Source organism: Uloborus diversus, unplaced genomic scaffold, assembly GCF_026930045.1.
Source record: "Uloborus diversus isolate 005 unplaced genomic scaffold, Udiv.v.3.1 scaffold_221, whole genome shotgun sequence".
Classification (NCBI taxonomy): Eukaryota; Metazoa; Arthropoda; class Arachnida; order Araneae; family Uloboridae; genus Uloborus; species Uloborus diversus.
Window position 1 is genome coordinate 173,053 of NW_026558375.1, and position 25,549 is coordinate 198,601.

Below are 25,549 nucleotides of genomic sequence, written 5' to 3' on the forward strand. Positions count from 1 at the left end.
CATATGCAGCACATGATCATAACCTCCACCCGATAAAACGGTGTCATATCATAAGGACATGGAGGTGCTAAAAAGGCTAACCAAGGCCAACTATCAACTTTACTTTGTAATCAAATTCAGGGTTAGTCATACCTCCAAGAGCAAGGGCGCACCAATTCCCTATTACTACGAAGACCCCCCCCTCCCCTCACCAATTGGGGAGCCCCATCAAAAAGAGGAGAAAATACCCCTTAAAACAACCGCTCCCACCTAAAAATTCCAATGGCGCAGTGGACAATTCGCGGCACTCCTCGCCTCTTCGTACGGCACCCAGTTTGAGAACCCCTGATATAGAGTGTTGTCCTCCGTCTTATTTAATATTAATTAATTTAAAATATAGAGTGTTGCAAATCTACACTGGTGTGCAAAAATTAAGGACGAAGTCGAAAAATTAGCATATCAGCTGAACGAAGAGGCAGAGCGGACAGAAAGACCAATCAGGAGATTAAGTAAGGTGATGTACGGTAGCACATGTGCAGATATGCAGGCAGACGTAATGGAGGAGTGTATGAGTAGTATGAAGCATGTTGTCGGTGTAAGATCAGTATTTCTGGCAAAGAGATTGCACGCCGTAAAGCAGTTAAAATAACAAAGAGTAGCTGCCTCAGCGAGAAATGGCGAATAATCAATCTGTTAGACGACATCTGGATGCTTTTACCCGAGGTCGAATCATTGGGAAGTTGGAGGAAGGCCGCAGTGTGACAAGTGTGGCTGCAGAGTTCGGAATTGCTCACAGCATCGTTTCACGACTTTGGAGACAATTTCAAACTACAGGAACAGCTATCCGGGGGTTCAGTAGTGGTCGTCCACGAGGAACCACACCCGCAGATGACCGGTATATTGTCTTACAGGCCAGAAGAAACAGGCGGCAGACAGCGGGAGAAATCGCTAGACACACGACACAGGCGACTGGACGACCGATATCGCGTTTTACCGTGGCCAGAAGACTGCACGGTGGTGGTCTGTTTGCACGACGCCCTATACGGTGTGTACCTCTAACGCCTGCCCATCGGAGAAGGCGTTCTGTGTGGTGCCGGGAACACCGGAATTGGGGAGACAATGAATGGGGACGAGTACTCTTTACAGATGGGAGCAGATTCAGTCTGAGTAGCGATTCTCATCGCATGCTCATCTGGAGAGAGCGGGGAAGCCCGCAATCATCCCTCGAACATCATTGAAAGGGACAGGTATGGAGGTTGCGGTGTTCTCGTTTGGGGAGGCATCATGCTTGGTAGTCGTACAGACCTTCACATCTTCGACGCATGTTCAGTCAACGGGACCCGTTATTGTAACGAGATTCTTCTTCCATATGTGCGTCTTTTTAGAGGCGCTATGGGTCCGCAGTTCCTTTTCATGGACGACAATGCACCATGTCATCGCACAGTAGCTGCCGAACAGCTCTTAGAGAGTGCGGATATTGAACGTATGGATTGGCTGGCTCGATCTCCGGATCTCAATCCCATCGAGCATTTATGGGATTTTCTAGGCAGACGCTTGGCAGCTCGTACCTTACCACCAGTAACGATTCGGGAGCTTCGATTGGCGCTGCAAGACGAATGGGCAGCAATGCCTCAATAACTCATTGACACCCTCATTCTCAGCATGGGCAGACGCTGTGAAACCTGCCTAGCAGTCGGGGGAGATCATATCCCCTACTAAAGACCGGATGTTTCTTGCTGGACCCCCATCACAGGGATGTTTCGGCCTTCAGTCGCATTGTGCTCCATGCTACTTTTTCAATAAAGCTTCTTTTTATCCCTCTGATTTCTCTTTTAGTAAGTGTTGCTTACATTACACATATCCTTACGTATTGGGGATCTTACGGTATTAAATGTGTTGATTTGGAAAGCTTTTGTACAAAGTTATATTGAAAAAATCGTCTCGTCCTTAATTTTTGCATACCAGTGTAATTTATCAATAAATTAAAAATATAAAATTGTTGTTTTCCATCCCATTTAATATTGATTGATTAAACTTATAGAGTGTTCTCCGACATCTAATTTAATATTGATCAGTTAAAAATATAAAGTGTTATCTTCCATCTAATTCAATATTGATCAGTTAAAAATATAGAGTGTTATCTTCCATCTAATTCAATATTGATCAGTTAAAAATATAGAATGTTATCCTCCATCCAATTTAAAATTAATCAGTTAAAAATACATAGTGTTGTCTTCCGTCTAATTTAATATTGATCCATTAAAAATATAGAGTGCTTTCTATCTAACTTATTATTAATCAGTTAAAAATATAAAGTGATGTCTTCTTCTAATTTAATATTGATTGATGGAAAATATCGAGTGTTGTCATTCATCTAATTTATTTTTGATCAATTAAAATATAAAGTGTTATCCTCCATCTAATTTAATATTGCTCATTTAAAATAGAGTGTTGTCCTCCATCTTATTTATTATTGATCAGTTTAAAAAAAATGTTTTCCTCCGTGAGCAATTAAAAATATAAAATATTGTTCATCTAGTTTAATATTGGTAACTAGATTATCGTCCTCGATCTGGTTTTGTCTTGATCAGTTAAAAACATAGATTGAGAACTTTACATATCTGTTTTAAATTGGATCAATAAAAGTAAAGGGTGTCCCAAAATTAACGCAAGATTTGAATTTGCCGCCATTTTTGCAATAAATTGTGGGCAATCTTGAAAAAAGAACAATTTGGCAGCTGAGGGTCTAGGGTTATTACAAATGGAGCGTTTTCGATTCTATAATGCGTTTTCATTATCGAACAATTATTTGAAAAATAATGAAAGTTTGGGCGGGTCAAGCAGTTTACTGTTATTTGCGCTCGATATCGCAATTAGGTAATGCGCGGGTGGTTGTGGGATTGCTGACATAGACGTTTGACTTCAAATAACCCCATAGGAAGAAGTCTAATGATGTAAAATCACACGATCTAGGGTACAATTCGTATCACCGAAACGAGAGAGTACACGAACAGGAAATTCCTTATGCAGTCATTGAATTGTTTCGCTGGCTGTATAATAGCATAACACTCCATTTTTACTAACCCTAAACTCCCAGCTGTCAAATCGTTCTTTTTCCGTGGCTGCCAACAATTTACAGCAAAAATTGTGGCAAATTCAAATCTTGCGTTAATTTTGGGACACCCTTTATAAATGTATCTTTGCCTGCCAACTTTAAAATATATTCTTAACAAGTTAAGTAAGAAAATATTTCGCGTTCATTATCAGGTTGAAGGTAAATGATGATTTCTAACATTTTTGCATTGTAACACCATGATTCGATAGTATAACGTTTGGTGCAGGACGAAAATAATATTTTCAAAGTTGCGGCGCCTGCTACGATGAAAAAAGATGAAATTATCTATTTGCCAAAGTTTTCACGCAACTTTAACTTATTGTTTCTTTTAATTTTTCATTCAACAGCTTACACGGGGATGCCCTAAACTTTAATTTTTGGGAAGGCGGAAACTCTCAATTTTTCCGAATGGAATTCCAACTTTCGCCGAATGATGATTATTTTGCAGAATGAAATTCCAAATCGTTCGGAGTGGAACTCAAAATTTTGCCGAATATAACACCAAACGTCGCCGAATGATGATAATATCACCGAATAGAGCTCCAAATTTTGATGAATCGCCAGGTGCCATTCATTAATTACGCAAGGATGATTTTGGAAATTTTTTACCTCCTCCCATATGTAAGGGTACATAAGATTTTTCAAACCCCTCCCCCTATTCTTGCGTAAGATTCCATTTCGTTTTTCAAAATAATAAAATAAGGAATCTTACATCACTGGAATCGTTATTAAATTCAATATTATTTTATAAAACCTTTTTGTGCAAAGAAATATTTACTAAAAAGTTGAAATCTAGACTGAATGTTTTTTCGACATTTTTTTTTTGGTATAAGATGCGATACTAATCTTTATTAATAATAAAGCTGAAAGTCTCTCTGTCCGGATCTCTCTCTCTCTCTCTCTCTCTCTCTCTTTCTGTCAGGATCTCTCTCTGTCCGGATCTCTGTCTGTCTGTCAGGATCTCTCTCTGTCCGGATTTCTGTCTGACTGTCAGGATCTCTCTCTGTCCGGATTTCTGTCTGTCTGTCAGGATCTCTGTGACGCGCATAGCGCGTAGACCGTTCTGCCGATTTTCATGTAATTTAGCACAAAGTTAGTTTGTAGCATGAGGGTGTGCACCTCGAAGCGATTTTTTCGAAAATTCGATGTGGTTCTTTTTCTATTCCAATTTTAGGAGAAAAATTATCATAAGATGGACGAGTAAATTACGAAATTATCATAACGTGGAACCGTAACATGGGCACAAGCCAATTGGTGAGAAAATTCACCATACATTATTTGTAAATATACAGGCGAACCAAAAGACCTTTTAATTTTCTATTACCGGCAAAGCCGTGCGGGTACCAGTAGTTAAACATAAAACATGCCATACAAAGTGCGATTCTTATATTATATTTTACACTATTAATTCTTTGTAAAACAAATAAAAAACGTCTCCAACTTACCTTCCAGACGTAAATGAAATATGACCCCTGCCAAACCATTTGACCGCGCGACTTCTGATATAAAATATCGACTTGGAAAATATTACGAAAGAATGGGTTTGACCCCCCCCCCCCCAAGTAAGGGTATGTAGAGATTTTTCCAGATCCCCCTCCCCCTCGGGACCCTTACGTAATAATTGAACGGCCCCTGAGACAAAATTTACCGAAAAAGGAAATTTTTGGAGGGTCACCGTGACCACCCGTGACCTCCCATTGGGGAGCCCTTGAGCCCACAGAGGGGGGGGGGGGCGGATAGAGTACTAGATTATATCCACTATAAAAAGCCAAATGGTTTTGTTAAGGTTTATTACAATATTCTTTTTTTTTTCCAGACAATCAAAGGCTATCGGCGGTCTTTTCCAAAACTCGTCCTAACATGGATCGGCGTCCTGCTTTCTGGTGGTCTCCTCTTGGTTGCAATGTCTTGGAGGCGGAGAATCCTGATGTGCTGCACACACAAAAGATGCCCTCTGGAAGAGGCAGAAAAAGTACTATTAGTGGTAAGGAAAGTATTTTCTGTGTGCCGAACAAACAGATTTTTTTTTTACTTATTTAAAAACCAGAAAATCATCCGTCAAGCAGGGTTGGCAAGGTTTTGGACACTACGGTAAAAGCCACGGTAAAAATCTGTTTTTTCCATCCTGTCCGAAACCCTTGTGTCCAAAACTGTCCAAAAGTATCCAAAACTATGTTTTTAGAAAAATTGTATTTTGTGAAAGAACATTAAAAACAGAATAAAATGTATTAAAGTAATGCTTTAGATTGAACATTTATTAAATAAGAACATTCAACTTATTTGTGCAGCTGATTTTAATCTAGTTACATAGAAGTTGAATTCTTGATTACAATTTCAATTTGTATGCATGAGTCTATTTTATTTTTTATTTATTATTTTTTTTGGTAATAGTAACCAAATTTCCCTATGTTTATGCATGTGTACAAATGAAAGCAAGATCGGCAAGGTTTTTACCATCCTGTTTAAAACCCTTGTGTCCGAAAGTGTCCAGAACTATTTTTTGGAATATTTAATACATTTATTCAATGTGAATATTCAAGTATAAATATATATATATATATATATATATATATATATATATATATATATATATAGTATATAACTTATTTATGCAGCTGATTTTAATCTAGTTACGTAGAAATTAAATTCTTCATTAAAAATATTAATTTGTATGAAGGAGTTTTTTTTTTCATTAACCAAATTTTTCGACATTTATGCATGTGTGCAAAAGAAAGTGTTCAAAATATAGTTCAGTAAATGATTTAAATGTAATAAATTACAAATTTTTGTAGTTACAGAATGTATTATATTAAAAATAGGAGCTAAAAAAGGAATAGCACAAGAGTTTTATAATTAAGTGTTTAATCATCAATTTCTTGTTCTTTAATCTATGATTAAAAAAATAATTTTCATTAAAACATGTAAAAATTATTTGCAAAAACCATAAAAAAAATTAAGCTTTTTTTTTCACCTCAATATTTATTGCACATTTAATAACATTCCTTTGAGTTATAAATGGAACTGAAATTAGTTGTCTTGGTAGTATTGTGTATTTCTTTTCAAACTCTACCAACTGGAACATAAGGAAGTTTTTATGTACTAGTTACTGGCATTTTTTTTAAGTAAAATATTTTTTAAATGAACATTTCGAGAAAAATATTATCAAATACTCATTAATTAAACCTCATTAATATCTATATTTATGCATTACGAAAATTGCATTAAAATAAATTGATTAGATTACACCCCTTTAGCATAGTTTTGGACAGTTTAAGACAGTTTCGAACATTTTTGGACAGTTTTAGACAGTCCAAAACCCAACCCTGCCGTCAAGGTATGACGGGTGAAAGTTGCTTTTGCATTTGAGCGAAGCCATTGTCTGTTCGGTGATATTTTGATAGTTGAAATTGTTACCCTAACTCCAGTGGATTAACCCTGAACTCCAGTAGGTAGCGCTGATTGTTGACCATTTTATCGTTTCTTCATTCCCTGAAATGACACAGTTGTAATTTCGATGTCCCGCAAAGGAATAAGCGTGGACTGTATAACTTTATGTAACTATTTTATTTTATCTTAAGTCAGCAGACTATTAGCACTATCAGCATAAAAACAAAAGTCACAGCTACATTTCACATAAAAAAGGGGTTGAATGACGAAACACATGGCTTGCAATGCTGAAAAAGTTCTTACAGTTCGTTGCCAATCGGTAATAAGAAAAACAATAAATAAATGCAAAGGCTTTGCACAACTATCGGGGGGAAAGTTGAATATTTCTTTTAGACCATCAACAACGTCTTACCAGTAAAACAGTTATCTGCCGGATCGAGTTCAACCTTGTCACAGTAAAGCCTTTTCCCTGCATGTTAAACATTACCAAATTATATTATCAAATTTTCATGCCGTGGCGCGAGTTTCAGTGTTGAAACACGATCATCGGCTATTATTTATGTGAGGATTGAATAAATACCTTTGAGCTAGGAAAGTGAAAGAAAATAAAACATAATAAATAGACCCACATTTTCAAGATGCTGCATACACGTGTTTTGGGGTTATAAGGAATCCATTTTCCAGGGCAAAAGAAGTGAGCGTAGGGTTTTCTTATAACCTCAGTGCATGGAGTTTCTTGAAAATTTGTGCCATTGACGTTGTTTGATTTTCTTTTACACTAAGTAGTTTGTTTTAACTCATACAGAAATTCAACTTGATTTCTAGAAAAAGAGATCTATGCTAAGAATAATAATTTTATATTATATATGACAGTTTCTTCGAAATTTTAAAGATGAATTTCTTTTAATGGTATTCGAAAATATTTCATTAGCAATGCTCTTTCTAAGACTTGATGCGAAAAGGTGCTTTGGATAAATAATTTACGAAGACTAAAATATTCAAGTTTAAAAAAAATAATAACAATAGCAATTCTGCCGTAAGCAGGTAAAACTAATTTTTTCATTTTTCGTTTTTTGCATTTTTGTCATCTATTGTGAGTTGGCTTCGTTGTCGAGGGCGGATCCAGAAAATCTGTCAGAAAAAGAGTGTACTGAACCCATAGTTTACCTTTACGTAATCAAAGGTGTCTTACAGTTGTGTTTCTTTCGAAAAATATCCAAAGGAAGCCCTTGAACGTTCTCTGATATCGTCTAAGATCGTCTAAAATTGAGGTTTTGGAACTTCAATTTCGAAAAAAATCCTGTAGAGAGTTCCGCTTTCTATCTCCACAGTAATAACAGATAGTCTGCGATGGCGTTTTCAAGACTTCAATACCGGAAGATTTGCGGGAAGGAGCTCCCTTTCTCCAAAACCTTCGAAAGTTATTTAAAATTGTCGTTTTTTTGAACTTTAATATCGAAAATATACCTGAAGAAAGTTTTGGAACTCGCTCGAGGAGGGGGTGACCGCCCCCATCGCCCCTCCCTTGTATCCACCCTTGTTTGTCGTACAAACTTGCTTGGCAGCGTCGTAATGATGTGATTAGGTTTAGTGTAGCCTTCCCAATTCTGCCAGAATAGATTTGATTCAAATATAGTATTATTATTAAAGGAAACGGTGAAAAGTGGAATACCACATTTTGTTCAAGAAAATGTTGAACATTAAATTGAAAATTTTCAGGTAACTGCAAACACGTATTCGCTTTGCTTGTCCTTGCCGCGAAGGCACGTTTTTCTCATTTCAGTAATTATAACCTTAAATTAAAAAAAGAAGCAAACAAAATGACTACCGTGGTTTGTAGATGGATAGTGTCAGAATAACGTAATACCATTGACAGTCAAAAAAATAAAATAAACTGGTCTTCGACCAATCACAACTTACATACCTTCAGTTTTTTTTAGATATATATCATTTTTCTTATTTTAAGCCTGGTTACGCCATGCCGCTTCACCGCTGCTTCGCTGGGACTGATTGAAACTCGGGGATGTTAGGGTAAACTACGCATGCATCGCAATTTGCACACCATGCGGCGGCGTACGAATGCCTACCGGCTTTGTGTGACCTACTCGCGTTGTGCGACCTACCCGCTTTGGATCACCCTCCCTGTTCTTTTGAGACATTAAAAAACATCAATTATTTAATTGACGAAAAAGAAAGAAGTAGTTCCACAGTTTTTTTCTTAGTTGCTAATGTTAACTGCATAAAAATTCTATGTATGTTAAATTCTGCATACATTTTGGAACACTCTTTATAATATCAAAATTTCACTTGAATGTTGCTTGTTAAATGTTTCATCCCTACGTAGTCACATGACTTTTCTATTTCAGGATTCTTATAACCAACAATTTGTTGAGCGCGTTTTTAGACCAGTGGAAGCATCACTACCATCGAAACAACACACGTACTTTCACAACAAAAGAATCAAATACATCTGGGATCCACAGCAAGCGAAATTTGTAAAAATTGGGTAAGTGGTGTATTTTAGTATGATATTAAATACTACTTTGAAATGTGTTTTTGTAAGTTAGAAACAAATCAACGCATGTAGGTCCTTCTCCCGAAAATAATACTTCGAATTTTTTTTAAATCCATCCTAATAATTTCCATTAATTAATCAAGTGTTTTAATGAACATTTGTATAATGCCTTGTAATAAAGAATCAAATCGTTATAAATAAGTAATTTAAGAAGGGTAGCATAGAGGGGAATGTGGGGCAAAGTGATATAGTAGTTTATATAACTTACTTTTTTCAAAACGAAAAAAAATGGAAATTTGTTTTGAAAATTTCAGTTTGTAAAGAAAGAACAATGTATTTTATGACAAAACTTGCAGTGAAATATTATTTACTAGTGATACCCGCACGGCTTTGCCCGCAATAGAAAAATCAAAAGGTCTTTTGGTTCGCCTGCATATTTACAAATAATGTATGGTGAATTTTCTCGCCAGTTGGCTTGTACCCATGTTACGGTTCCACGTTATGATAATTTCGTATCTCGCCAATTGGCTTGTGCCCATGTTACGGTTCCACGTTTATGATAATTTCGAAATTTACTCGTCCATCTTATGATATTTTTTTTCTTGAAATTGGAATAGAAAAAGAACCACATCGAATTTTCGAAAAATCGCTTCGAGGTGCACACCCCCATGCTACATACTAACTTTGTGCCAAATTTCATGGAAATCGGCAGAACGGTCTAGGCGCTATGCGCGTCACAGACATCCTACAGACATCCAGACATCCAGACATCCTCCGGACAGAGAGACTTTCAGCTTTATTATTAGTAAAGATTATTTTTGACAGTAAACATGTACCTTCAAAAAAAAAGTAGAAAAGTTTTATTTATTTATTTATTTATTTTTTCATGGGGCAAAGGGAAAAATAAAATATTTTCCCAATGAATTATTCTCTAATCGATTGTTAGAAGTTTAACTAAGTAAATGAACATGTAAATAAAAAAATGAATAAATGATGAAACCATAAATAAATACAATTTTAAAAAATTAATATATGAGAAAAAATAAATGCAATAGTGCGAGCAAAAAGAGTGAATAAATATGAAAATGAGTGAAACATTGAATAAATATACAAGTAAATTATTAAATAAAGGAATCTCAATGACTGAATTAATAAATGTATGCATAAGTGATTTTATAAATGATTGAACAAGGAAACGAAATGAACTATTTCACTTTGCCCCGCATGCTCATGACTAACTATACAAAATATTTAAAATAAAAATAAGCTGAATATCAAACCAAATAGAGTACCCGAATAGTAGTATGCTTCACTTTATATTTAAAATGTTAATAAAAAGAAATTTCTCATTTTGTAACGATAAATAATTTTTTACTTAATAATATAATATTGCAATATGAGTATCAACTTTTGAAAATTGCTTGCATTATCATATGCTTTAATGTTCAGAGGTAACTTCTTCCTGACTGGAGTAGATATTGTTTGACCACGGATTGTATGTAATTCGGCAATCTGCCAAGTAAAGACGATTCCATCTGAATGAATCAAGCAGGGAAGAAGGAAAAATAACGATGGGATTTTGATGCACGCGTTTTATAATGTCACTAGTGCCTTATTCATTTATTGCATTCTCAAAAATAAAATAAGGGGAAACAAAAATAGTTACCATGGAAACAACAAAAAGAAAATAAAACACTTTCATTTCGTTCAGGAACGTAAAAGCAAAATGGTAAGCTCAAAACTTTGTTCTGAATAAATAAATCAATTAATTTTTGCCGGGAGAATATGAATCGAATATACCTTCAGTATTTCTTTCATTTAAAAAATGCTGCTGTGAGCAAATTTTCATTTTTACGAAACTAAGGCTAAATAATAGAGAGGCAAAAGTGCACATCTGAAACAAACCAACTAACATCCCTATAAACTAATAGATACGTCCATTTCCGCCTATAAACCGGATATTAGCCTTTCCGTGTAATCGATGGTCAGACAGTAACATGTGTTAACTACATAGTCAAAATATTACCAGACAGGTGGCGATAAAAACTATTTCACCATTTCACTTTGTCCAGGGACGGATACAAGGGAGGGACGATGAGGCGATCGCCCCTCCCTTGAAGGACTCTCCACCGGTAATATTTCGAAAATGAATTTCAGAAATACAAAATTTAGATGAGTTTCATTGATGTTGGGGGATGGGGGGTTTGAGTTCGAGACCCTATCACGGAACTTTTTCAAAATTAAAGTCCAAAACCTTTGTGACCAACATTTTAAAACCAGCATACATAGTAAAAAGTAAGTAATGAAAATCAATGAACCCTCCCTTGAAAATTTTCTGAATCCGCCCTTGACTTTGCCCCACATTTCCCAACCCTTGATTAATTTCTGTTCGAGTCACTTAAGTATTTCCTCTCTTCATTTCTGCACCCAGTACATTTTTATAGTTTTTTTCATAATATTGGACAATAAGCAAGCACGTTTTGAATTTCACTATGAACAACCAAAAATAAAAGGTATGTTTTGTGAAACTAAGGGTTAAAAATTCATACCTTTTTAGTCTTACTCGTATGCATTTGTAAAGATGGTAAAATATATTAAAGAAATCTAAGAAATTCTTTTTTTCTACTAGAGGCTTGGAGGTACAAAATTGCGCCAAGTTTCATAGCCTCGGGGATGGACTGCACACGACAGAAGCTGTTTTCCGACTGCAGTATTTCGGAAAAAATTCCATACATGTTGAAGTCAAACCTATCTGCAATTTAATACTTAGAGAAGTAAGACTTTTAATGTACGTTACTTTGTCTCGATGAAATTTACCCACGGTCTTGCAGGACAGTTAAAAGAAATTTTATGACTTATACGGCCATATTCACCAGCTGAGTATGAGTTTCAGTCAACCGAAACCGTCGATAAAAGCCTTATGGGATACTTTCACGCCCCGAGAAGAACACTTTTCTATTCGACATGTGACTTTGAGCATGGCGTCACTAGATGGCGCTGACGCTTTCGGGCCTTGACAGTTTATCACTTTTCTGTGTTAAACCTATGCAACGATAATCTGTTCTGAGCATCCACCAATCAATGACAAGTTGCGGAGTTGGTTTATTTTTGATTGGATGTAGCCCATTTTGACCGCAAGAGGCGCTGAACGGAACCCCGTGCAGCACCAGTCATGGCAACGTATTGGAAAACTGGGGTTTCCTGTAGTGCCCCTTTTTGTTGCCATGAGTTTCAGCGATTGTCACGACCTATAAGCGTAAGTGAAATTTAGTGGGGCCTGCTCGAATCACGTGTCAAAAGGAAAACATCATTTTTGACGTCACCTGAAAGTATCTCAGTCGACCAATCAGAAGGCTTCGATCGGCGATTCTAGTTTGGTTGCGTTCGACGAACCTAACCGGTCGACCGGTGAGTAACCGGTACTAACCGCAGCGTTCTATCATCTACCGGTTACCGCACCGGTTACTGTTTTAAGCTGTTGATTGGTTGATTGAAGCACGTGATCATTAGCTGTCACGTGATCGGTTAACCGGTAGCTACCGGTTGAGCTCGTCGAACGCAAGCTATGTGACTAACTAGGGAACCACACAAATAGTGTAATAATTCTTAAAAAGTTGAAGTAGATAGCATTCGAAACAGAATATTGAGACATTTTTTTGACCCAAAAGTTATTTGCCCTCGTGCCTCCGTTTGCCCTCGAGGTATGCCCTCGAGATATGAAGTCTGAAAAACTGCCGAAATGTTAAGAAAAGCGCCACATTTAAAGACTTGGTGAGAAATTGAAGCTACCACGCGATTTCACCACCTGCATGTGGCAGGACATCTATCTGCAAAGCGTGTGAAAGATGTATTCCATTGCTCATTGAAAACCGCTAAATTTGGCAACTTCTCTTAAAATTTTGGCGGAATTTATGTCCTTCTATTTCGACAACAGGGATACGAGGGCAAATAATTTATGCGTCTAGAAATACAGTTTACTATGCTCTTTCGATTGCTATTTGTTTAAATTTCATTTATTATTACACTATCTTATGGTTTCCCAAAGAGTTTACTAGGCTTATGAGGATGGCGGTTAGGGGACATAAATGACTGAAATCGTTTTTGCAGCCATTTGTCTTCCTATTAGTCTATAGTTGTTGTTCCGCCAAAGATAAAATGAATCGTTTAGTGTTAAAACCAGCTCAATTTATTTTTTCAAAACTCGGAAAAATAAATTTAAAAAAAAAAAAACATTTTACGCTCTGCCTGTTTTATTCTTCCAAACGTTTTTTTTTTTCTTCGTTTGAATAACATTCGGTGCACAACTTTTTTTTTTTTTTCTGTTTTAGATTAGCAGTAGTATCTAGTTCGAATTTACAGATAAAAATAATGTGGATCGAACTGGTTTTGTAGTAAAACGACGTTTTTTTTTTTTTTTTTTTTTTGATTTTTCATTCAAATTCCAATAAAATTTACGTAGTTTCTCACTTTAACGACATGTTCGTACTAGCCTGCGCAATTAAAAAAAAATAAGTTGATCAAAAAATGTATTATAATAGTGTTGTTTATGTTACCCTTACGTTTTCAGGGGAAAAAACGGTTAAAGTCTGAATTTAGCTGGTTTTGAAGTAAAGCTGGTTTTTGGCAGCGGTTTTCGACCTGATTGAGATGAATTCATTCCAAATTGCTTTGTGGCATAATAAGTATAGGTTCCGAAGCATTAAGCTATGAAAAAAAAAAAAAAAAGAAAATTGATAGATTGATTTGGTTTTTATAATCGACTCAAATATTATCCTTCATCGCAAAAGATTGAAGTTCAAGTAACAGTAACAAATACATAATACACGTATTAATATAAACGATTATACATAAAGAGTGTGCAACTAGTATTCATGTATTGAACAAACTTTAAATAATTAAATATGTAACTCTTCCGAAAAACTAACAAAAAGATAATTCCTCAATATTCATTTGATCAAAGCAATTTAAGGCTAAATTTTGTAAGTATTGATTTCAAGTGCGTTTACAGTCTTTTTTTTTCCCTTAAGAATAAAAGGCATCAAATTCTCGACTGAAAGTTGTTACTAAAAATTTAAACCTGAAATTTGACGATGGCGTAAGTATGGAAAAAACACGTGAGAAATTATACTAACAGAATTATTTACAAATCAATAAATACCGCTCATAATTGCATATTTTTTTAACCCTACAAGTTTGCTGCACATAAGATTTTCGTCGTATCTTGGTACTAAAGACAAGTTTAATAGAAATAACATGAAAGTCTCACTTTTTATGTTTTTGCCGCGAAAAATCCTACACAGAAAAAAAATGTTTCACACGACTAGGTTTTTTTTCCCGCACTTTCAACTTGTTTTACAATACTGCAACATTTTTCTTATTACATTTCAGATTCGAAGTCCGTTCTACATTTATCAAATGTTCATTGTCATTGTTTGGATGATTCAAGTCTACTACCAATTCGCATTGTGCATCGTTCTCTTATCCATTATATCAATCGCTGCAACTGTTTGGGAGACAAGAAAAGTAAGTCAATAGTAATTATTAGGGCTCGACCGATGGCATTTTTTGGCCGATGGGCCGATGCCGAATGTTGGCCGGTTGTTCAAAGATGGCCGATGGCCGATGGCCGATTGTTTTCCTCGAAATGGCCGATGGCCGATGGCCGATGCCGTTGGCCGATGGAAAAAAAAAAAATCAAACAGAAATAAATTAATAAAATTGTCAGAGATTTAAAGGATGATTGATTCATTTCACTTTACTTCCTTTCTACGAATAAGGAATTGCAATCACAAAAAATTTTTAAAAAAAATCAGATTTTCACCTAAATTTTTATTTTACGATCACCCAATTTTAACTTCACAAGTTTTTTCGGCACATCTGTACATGCATATGTACCTAAGAACATGTAGATGACCGAAATATCCATTTTGAACGCTTCCTCAGTTAATTATCGCAAATCTCTTGTGATGTCTTCATGCGCGTAAACTTACGTCACTCAAAAACGTTATGAAATAGTAAGTTGAAAACTCATACGTACGTAGTATGATCTAAAGGTTAGAGGACAAGTTGTATAAAACCTTACCCTGAATAGTTCACATTACCGAAGCAAATCTATCTACAAAATAGTCACCTTGAACGACTATGCACTTTTTCCAATGTTCGTATAGCTTTTAGAAGCGCTCCTGGAAGACATTTTCGCAACCTCCTGTAAGGCCTCTTGCGCTGCTGCTTTAACTTCATCGTAGGGAAGAAGGCGACTTTCATGTTGAGGATGCACGGTTCGATTGGTCAATACTCTGATATGACAAACAAATAACATAACGTTTCGTCGGACTTAGCTCCGTGTGACTTTTACCTGTTCCCAGCAAAAAAACATTTGCATGGACGATGCTTTCCTCCGTCAGGAGAAGATAAAGCTGCATCATAGAAGGTAGCGAAAAATGGCTTTCAGAAGTGTTTCCAAAAGTTATATGAACACTGGCAGAAGTACATAGTCCCTCAAGGTAAACTTTTGAAGGTGGATGTGCTTCTGTAATGTGAACTATTCTGGGTAAGGTTTTATACAGCTTGTCTCGAACTTTTGGATCGTACTACGCACAATCTATATAGGGTGTAGTTATGCTTCTCCTTTTTTGACTGCTGTACAATGAAAGATAAAGAACAACAGCCAAAAAAAAAAGAAAGAAAGAAAGAAAAAAGGAAGAAAAACAAAAAGACTGTTTAATAAACAACTCATTTTTTTTTTAATTGAACGTATAACTAAGATTTCAGTAATATTGTAATGATGTATGGATTTAAGTTCACTAAACATAGTTAAAAAACATTAAATTATGTTGTTAAATCATTCAAAAAAAACTAAGAATAAAACTATGAAACCGTCAACAAATTACGCAATTAAATTGGAAAGATTGCAAGTAGACATTTTTTAGTCATCAAATTAAAAAAAAAAGATAACAGATAAATTACAATACTAAATCATAAAAGAAATATTTTTTTCTTATTTAAAATTTATGAATAGAAAATTTTGCATTTTTCAAAAAACTAAAACAGTGACATAAATTTTGCTGGAAAAAAAATTGCCATGAAAAGAGCGAGGTTCTTAAAACGCAGCTATAAACAAAATCAATATTTACACAAAGTTAATAACTGAATACATATGACTGCTTGATCTGATGTTTGCATACATAATATTGAACAATTAGATTGTTTAATCTTTTATGAAGCTTTACAAACAAGTTCAAATTAAATTGTTCAATTTAACAGTAATTTTCTGAAATTTAAAAAATTGCATAATAGAAAATCCTTGAAACTTTTCTATAAAAAACGAAAATAACTTATTCATTGATTTTATATAAATACATAAAAATAGTTACAACAGAAAAAAAATCGATCGCTATTAATGATACAAAAAAGATGGTGCATTACGAAATGGAGGGGGGGGGGGCACCCTCTGATTTTGCAGTAACTCACACTTCGGCCCCAACCTCGGCCTAATATTTGTAGTACAGAACCGCTAAAACCAACACCTCGGAAGAGTTTCTGAATCTATTTCAGCACTTCCGAAGAAAAAATTCAAAAGTCCCTTCGATTTCCGAATTGTGTCACCATTCAAAACGTCTTTCTTTAATCAATTTCTTAAATTAATGCTCTAAATTCTTTCTAAACAATAGATAAAGTTTGAAAAAAAAATCTCTAATTTTATGAATGGTGTTAGTTTTAAACTACTCAGGAGTATAACTAGAGTTTAATTTCAGAAATTGAGGGAGTGGGAGGAGGGGCACACAAGTGTTCTCGGAAATTCAAAATAGTCGTAAAAAATAAAGTTCAAAATAATCATAAACATTGAGCAAAAAAACCCTTCCGAAACTTGCACCCGAGTTTGTATTGGCTTGCAGTGGCGGATTTAAAATATAGAGTGTTTTAAAATGAATAGCGGGGTTTTGCCATCTCATATTTGTTTCCATAGTCTCCAATTCGGCAATATATCACCAAATGACCGTCAGTCTGAGACGCTATCTTAGTTTTGCATTGAAATAAGTAATTAATAGCCACAAAAAATGAGTAAACAGGCTTTTCAGAACACCCGATCGAAAACAAAAAGGGAAGTGCACAACTGGAACGTACGCACACCACACACGCGAAAACTTATCCTTCTACAGTTTACCATTTTGGAGTTATGACTTATGAGAGATACTACGTACATCCAGCAGCAAGAAACAACGCAATAATTAACTTGTTTGGTACCTGAATGCAGTATTAAAAACTATTTCAGGGGTGACCCAAATAAAAATTCATACTGAAATTTAGTAAACAATTTTATATGAAAACAACCTTTACTTTGTATTAAAAGGTAAAACATCGAAGGTCTTTTTTTTTTTTTTTCAAAAACATCGGCCAATTCCATCGGCTTTTCGAAGTTTTTAAGGCCGATGGGCCGATGTTTCTTGCAATTTAGCATCGGCCGCCGATGCCGATGGCTAAATTGTTGAACCATCGGCGCCGATGCATCGGCCAGGCCGATGCATCGGTCGAGTCCTAGTAATTATCTCTATTGTATCTCGTGTATCTCTATCTTGTATGTATCCTTGTATTTGTATAGTATAATAAAGTACCGTTTCGTCAAAGAAATTGTGTCTGTGGCTGTCCCATGTTCAGGAGACCCCATAGCACCTATAGTCTTGAAATTTGACCAAAATTATTGCAGAAACCGGGGGTTTGCACCTCAAAGCGTTTTTTGTTTTTATTCTTTTTTTTTTTAAATTTTGAGTTAGTTTTTTTAGCAATTATTTCTTTTGGCTAAAATTTCATATACATTACTTAATAGAGTCATGAAATAATTTCTGTAACTTTCATGTCATTCGAAAGGGCTATTTTCCTGCAAAATAAGGATGAAATTTGTCCCAATTTTCTCTAGAACTGATGATCTAAGGCGGTTCCCAACCTTTTTTGCGTCTTGACCCCCATTTTCACCAACTAAACAACCTGCGGCCCCCTTAATTCTCCCTGGTACTGCATCTATTTTAAAACCTCGAGATTTAGCATAATGCAATGAAACTATAAAAATATATATATATGAATAAAATAAGTACGAAATGGAAATATTTATGTGATATTGAATAGCAATAAAAGTCATAATTTCATTCAAGCATCCTTATTTTGTTGATGCAAGGCTTTCAAACTTATTTTATTATTATTTTCATCAATAGGCTATCTTCAATTAAATGTAGTTCAATGTATAAGTTCTCCACTTTTATTAAAAAAGTTCCATGGAAGCAGTGAGCAACGAATAAATTGTGCTGCACAGTTCCCTCATTGCAAAATATAAACTCAATGCCATTCTTAGACAGAGAAAATTAACAACATCATTCTACTGCTAAAATGAACGTTAGTTAATAAGCTAAATTAAGGTTAGTAACACCAATCTGTAAAGTTTTTCTAGCAGTTTAAAAATAATGCAACATACAATGGAGATAAATTTACTTCGATGGGTTCAAACTCTGATGACAGAATTTTTTTTCTTGCATGAGACTTAAAAGCCTACTTTTTGAAGTGAAAACTTCTTTAGGCGCGTTGAGCATTTTTGAGGACGTGAAAACCATTCATTTCACGACACCGAAAGACTGCTCTTCACCAACATTTGGAATACAGCGCATGCGCAGCTTCTCTCTGCTCATTTACGTGCGATTGTTTCGTTCATATTACGAGGCTCAATGGCACGATCGGCAGCGCGTCAGTTGTCAAGACCCAAACAAGCAGCCGATCGTCAGTTCGATCCTCATCCTTATATACTATTTTTGAAATGAAAACTTCTTTAGGAGCGCTGGGTATTTTTGAGGTGAGAAAAAACAATTTTTCTGATATCGGTTAGACATTGCGTTTGGCGTTGCCGCTCGGAAAAAAGCAGATGATTCTTCATGCTGCGGTTTATATTTCACCGGATGAGTCTTCCAGCGCAATACGAGAATTTCTTTTGGTCGGTTGGTTGTATTGAATTTATTGGCACAAGAGCCTTAGTATGCTATACTGCGCCAAACAATTGTCGATAAATAGAAAAAATGCCAAAAAAAAAGGAAATTTTATTCAGAGTAAAGGACACAAAACTTCTAGAATTTTGAAGAGTTTAGCCGAAATAAACACATAAACGAAGTGTTAAATTTTGAAAAACGAGCCGAAAGGAAAAACAAAAATAATTTTGAACAACATTAAAACATTTTTAACGCAAGAGCCTTAGTAGGCTATACTACGCCAAACAATTGTCGATAAACAGAAAAAATGCCAAAAAAAGGAAATTTCGTTGAGAGTAAAGGACACAAAACTTCTAGAATTTTGAAGAGTTTAGCCGAAATAAACACATAAAAGAAGTTTTAAATTTTGAAAAAACAAGCCAAAAGGGAAAAAAAAATAATTTTGAACAACTTTAAAACATTTTTAACAGAATAAAGACCAGACGAAAACAAGAACAAAAGGACGAACAGTAAATTACAGAAAGAAATCCATTCTCCTGAAGGAATGGGAACAATTTTGGATGAGGTAAGTCGCGTAGCAGTTCCTTCAAAGATGAATGGAACTGATTAAAGAATTTTAAACGAACATGATTGAAATTTGGACAATCGGAGAGGATATGCAACACTGTCTGATTGACATCGCATGAAACAACCGCTCAGACAGATATGCCTGATTGATCAGACAGATATTGCTTATGAGTGAATCTTGTGTGACCAACACGAAAACGGGCTATTACAACTTGTTTTCTTCCCCCTGGTGAACTTTGATGACTTGAAGCCTTTCTTCGAATGTTGGATGGATATCAATTTATTTTGCGTTTCTCCATCCCAGTACCGCTGCCAATAGTTGTTAAGACAGTCCCTAATTGAATTTTCAATGTTATCGAAAGGAACAAGATCATCGACCACGGCACATGCAGCTCTAATAGCTGAGTCATCCGCCTCATTGCCGGCAATACCCACGATTGATGCTCGGATTGCCGATAAACATAAAAACTAGACTGTAGTTGATATTTTTAATTCACAAGTTATAAAATTTTAGTTTTTGAAACTACATTTATTTTTAAATGAAAATTAAACACACACACACGCGCGCGCGCGCGCGTACACAAACATACGACATTACTGATTTTGTAGTTTTAAGTTTTCACTTCTGTCGGCAGTCCCATGACTGTCTAATTTTTTTTTTTTTTTTCTTATTTCTAAGATATCGTTCACAGTTTGTTGACCAGGCTTTTCAAAAGTTTTGCCAAGCTGGAAGTATCCAAACAGAAACTATAGTGCTGTTTTCGCACTATTCTCCCTGTCTATGCACTTATCTCCAACTTGCAAATCAATGCACCACTTAACTCTTAAGGTTATTTATTGCTCTCATTTATGCTATTTCTCATTTCAGCAAAGCCGGGCTTTAAGAGATGCTGTTAGAACTGACGCCATTGTATCCGTACTGAGGGATGGGAAAGGTGAGTAAAGGTCTTTTTGTCAATATGAACAATACATGAATTTTGTGTAATGTAGTTTTTTAATTAAAAGTCAAAATGAAATTACTCCACCCTGAAATTTAATTACAGTAGACCCTCGTTTAGCGCTGGGATTACGTTCCACGAAAATGCCGCATGAATCAAAGCCTCTTAAACTAAGGTTAATATTAGCATTAAAACAGGGGTTAGGTTTCATAGATTAAAAAGTACTTTTTTCCTGTGATAGACGAATGTATAATAAGTTTAATGTGTACTTATTTCGATACATATGCACATCGTGCTTAGAGAAAACATACAATAACTTAGTGTTTATACAACAGAGCTGGTATGATAGAATTTCTCATATATTCATTATTTTTCTTTGTAGTTCTTTGAGAGACACTAACACATGCAGGATCACTCGCGTTACTTCCATGACAGGATCTTTTTCATTTTTCTATTTTTTTTTTTAAATTCATTAAAAAAATTAATTTAAAAACAAGTATTATCTGGCTGCATGCGTTTTTTTTTATATTATCATTCTATTAATTTTACTAACGAAAATAGTATTTCTGACTGAAACAAGCACCCCCATTGCGAATTTTTTTAGAATTAGCAAAAATATTCATTGCAGTGACTTGTGATGACGATGTACGAGCACAGCCATGTTTTCTTTTTTGCAGAGGTTCAAAAGAATTCGGAAGATCTAGTACCTGGAGATGTAATACTTTTACCGCAGTCTGAATTCACGATGGTTTGCGACGCAGTTCTTTTGTCTGGCAACTGCGTGGTGAATGAAAGCATGCTAACAGGTAGAATACTTAGTTTTTATTGTTTATTTACTCTCTTTAAGTTCTCAGAATGGTTCATATTAAAAATGAACCTCTAAACAAACAAATTTGATTTATCAAAAAAAAACCTGTTTTGACAAAGGAATGTAACTAGCACATGTTGAGTTTACATTGATCCATTGATAAAAACACGCATTAATGTAGAGCCAGGGTTCGTACTCAAATTCACAAATAAAATGAAGGAGTTTTGGAGGAGTTTTGAAGGAGTAAAATGAGATTTTGAAGGAGTACTTTTGGGCTGTCCTTAAATATCATTCTGCTATAATAACTGTGTGATATCACTTTTTATCACCCTTTCTCTTCTCCTTGTCACAGTTTTATGAACCTGTCTGCCCTTTCCCCCCTTTTCTCCTAACTGGGTGCCATGGCACCTTAAGGTACATTGCTATAGGAAGAAGTGAGGGGTGCCATGAAGTGTCCATGAAATCAATTTATATGCTAGGTGGGTTTACCAAATAGACCAATTAGGTAATTCACATTTTTTTGATATAGCACAGTAAAAACTCGCTAGCTTAACTTCATCATCATCAGAAAGTCTAATTAATGATAAAGCATTATCAACAAGCAGTTTTTCTTCACCAAGAAAAAGTGTAGCAAGCGTTATTACAGACGAGTGATAAAATAACTACCTGATCTTATTTTCTTGAAGTTTTGCTTCTACATGGTCCACCATTAGGGTTATATGAAGTATTTTAAATGACTGTCATAGAGGAAAATTATGTAGCCTTTAATTAAAAAGGAAGGAGTTTTGAAGGAGTTAAAACCAAATTGAAGGAGTTTGAAGGGCCCTTCAAAAAAATTTCCTAAATGAAGGAGCATTGGAGGAGTTTTGAAAGAGCGTACGAACCCTGAGAGCATTGCAGCTCAACCTTTTTTCACCAGTGTCGCCCCTCATATTAAAGTGATCATCATAAATACCTCTCAGGGTGCACCGCCATTACCCCGAGTGTGGTGACCACCATTACCCCTACCGCATGTTTTCATTCAACGGCTAAAAAAACAAATGCCAATGCTTAAAACGTTAATAAAACACTACGTGGTACAACAATATGGCTTACCTTGTTTTTGTGACATCAGTTTCGTTCCAAGAAAGGTAAACAGTAAGAACTGATAGAGGATTAAACTGTTCTCTTTCTTATAAGACGAAACAGGCAAACGACGACAGGCAAGAAGGCCAGCGCTTCGGTAGTATATCTATAAACTGCCTTGAAATGGCAGCACCAATCAGTTTAAATCTGGGTTATTCACTTTACAAGAAATCATAATTCCATTACCCGCTGACCGCCATTACCACAGTCTCCCCTACATAAGAGTATATTATTTTGTGGAGTGTTTTGAAAAAAAAAAAAACCTTGAATACCCTTGTTTTTGGTGATGATGGAAACCGATTTTCGGTTTCAATATTTGATTGGTCATTTTTTTCGTCTTTTTACTATCGTTGGACACGAGAGAAATTAAATATACCCGTCTTTAATAAGAAAAAACATATATAGACTGCTTAAAAGCAGTTTTTTTTTTTTTTTAATTCCGCACTCACGGTTCTTCACCGTCTTAAGGCTCCCTTTAGCTTTGTAGTGGACGAAGAGCTCTAAAATTCCAGTTCTGATTGCCTAGGTGGTATACATGTACAAATTTATTAATCCGCAATTGGTTGAATGGAGGGGGGGAAAATAAGCGCTGTTTGGCATTTCCGCCCCACTGTGTGACGTCGGAAGGTAAAGCATAGTTATGGCAAAACTTTTATTTATTTATTTATTTTATTTATTCATTTTTGAGCGATCATGATTGCTTATTGTTCTCATTTGACTGTTTCGAATTCCTATGATTTTATTTTTCTACCACCTCCCTCTGCCAGCACCACCGTCGCGTCGACCGGCCTCACGATGCTGCTCCTCTTGCGAAAACCGTCTCCAGGTTGCGTCGATATCCTACACACACACGCCTACACACACATACACACACTCATGCCTGCGCACAGACACAAACACACACTCCTACACACACACACACACACATGCACATACACACACTCATGCCTGCACACAGACACAAACACATATGCCTACATACATACACACACACACACACACGCGCGTACACACACAGCACTGCATACACAACACGCACACACTTGCATACATACACACACATGCGCCTACACAAACACACACGCACATTCATCCACACACACGCTCGTGATTGCGAAAAACATAATTTGAATTCAAGATGCCAAAAATTCAAATTAATATATATATTTTTTTTTTTCTTTTTCTGAGCAATCACGATTGCTTATTTTTCTCACTTGACTGTTTTGATGTCCTATGATTTTATTTTCCCCCCGTCTCCCTGTGCAGCACCACCGTCGGACGGCCTCCCGTTGCTACTCCTCTAGCGAAAACCATCTCCAGGTTGCGTCCATATCCTACACACACACGCATACATACACACACTTACACACACGCATACGCACACACATACACACACAAACACATACACACCTACACATACACACAACTACCCCATACACATACCTATACACACATACACATACCCTCACGCACAAACAAACATACCCCCCCCCACACACACAAACACACTCCTACATACACACACACACACTCGTGATTGCGAAAAACATAATTTGAATTCAAGATGTCATAGTTCAATTTTTTTTTTTTTTTTTTTGTCATCTATTCTACTTGAGCTTTATTGCGGTATGAGACAGATGTTCCGACTAATGAGTTAAAAATAAATGATATTGTTAATGATTTTTGTTTTGCAATCAACTTTCTGAATTGCCAATATAGCACAATAACTATAAGTAATTAACACACTATAAGTAATTAAAAGGAACAAAAAACGAAGAAAAAAAAAGGTTCTAGAAAAGGCAGGAATCTGGTGATGAAGAACGAACCGTCTTGATTATCATCTGTACCGCAGTAGTAAATTTGTATCCTATGATTTTTTACTAACGTTTTTTTTTTTTATTGGTCAATACTCAATTTTTGATTTTCAATATTCTTTAATTTTCTTTTCTTCTATTGTGTTTTACAGTAATTTGCTACTGTTTTTTTTTTCTTTCATTTTACTACATATCATTTAAGCCTGTCTTATGTTGAAACCGGAACTCCATCCTGCATAAAAATGACCATTTACAAAAATGAAGTAAACATGATTTTTTGAATGCCTCTTTTTTCATTTAAAGAAATTGTATTTTCTTTTTACAGGCGAAAGTACACCAATTACCAAGGTACCCGTAAGCAATGACATGTCTAGTAAATTTGATACCATGACGAACAAGAGAAGCACTCTTTTTTGTGGAACGCAAGTACTTCACAGTCGGGACACAGATGGCTCTGGGATCAAAGCAGTTGTTTACAGAACTGGTGAGTCCAAAGCATTTTCTTTAAATATTGAATTAATACACCAGTTCGTTTTCAACATTTAACCTGAAAAGTATACATTTTAACTTAAAGTATATTCCATGTAAGAATATTGATGGGGAAAAAAAGAGAAGAATTTGCAAAAAAAAAAAAGGTACATTTCTTAAAGGTAACTTTGAACCATGTGAGGTAAATTTGCACTATTTCAAACTTTTTAGAAAATTTGACTTCAAAAAAAAAAAAAAAAAACATTGCTGCACTTCAGCTATTTTAGACATAAGTTTTTTATTCGAGTAGTATGTGCAACAAGATCTGATGTGAGGAATTTAAACTAAATAAATACGACAAAAATCTTCGGTTCTTAATATGCATGTGTTAATAGAAAATTATTAATTAATAAGTATAAAATATTATCATTAATCATTTTCATTTAAATTTTTGTTACATTTTAAACATTTTTGACGGTGTTTATACAGGATTCTCAACAGCTAAAGGAGAACTTGTGCGAGCCATTCTCTTTCCAAAACCTGTTAATTTCAAGCTTTACACGGACCTGTTCAAATGCATGATCATATTTTTTGTTCTAGGTAAGAATTTTCTAGTTTCTTACCCCATAACATAAAACTTTTTATAGGTCTTTAATTTTTTTTTTTTTTTTTCCCCCAGGAATTCCACCGATGGTTTATACAGCAATAATATGGATTGACTTGGGTGTAAGAACATTTGTCTTTGTAATTTTAAAGTTTAAAACGTCGTACAGTGAAAACCGGTTAATTGAATCAGTGATTAATTGAAACAACCGCTTAAATGAATCAAGATGTCAAAAACAGTACAAAATCCTGCTTTACTGAATTA

At 35.3% G+C, this 25,549-nt stretch overlaps 1 protein-coding gene across 1 annotated transcript in view; it reads left to right on the plus strand.

Moving 5' to 3' along the window:
• Positions 1–535: 535 nt before the first annotated feature.
• LOC129233170 (polyamine-transporting ATPase 13A3-like) overlaps positions 536–25,549 on the plus strand; it is a gene marked incomplete at its 3' end in the record, with an annotated part of 47,313 nt that continues 22,299 nt past the window's right edge. Inside the window, 10 exon segments of the mRNA XM_054867238.1 lie at positions 536–574; positions 4,911–5,078; positions 8,848–8,987; positions 11,626–11,770; positions 14,385–14,519; positions 20,397–20,463; positions 21,144–21,272; positions 24,539–24,697; positions 25,171–25,281; positions 25,361–25,407. Of these exon segments, the coding sequence (XP_054723213.1) occupies positions 536–574; positions 4,911–5,078; positions 8,848–8,987; positions 11,626–11,770; positions 14,385–14,519; positions 20,397–20,463; positions 21,144–21,272; positions 24,539–24,697; positions 25,171–25,281; positions 25,361–25,407 (1,140 nt within the window).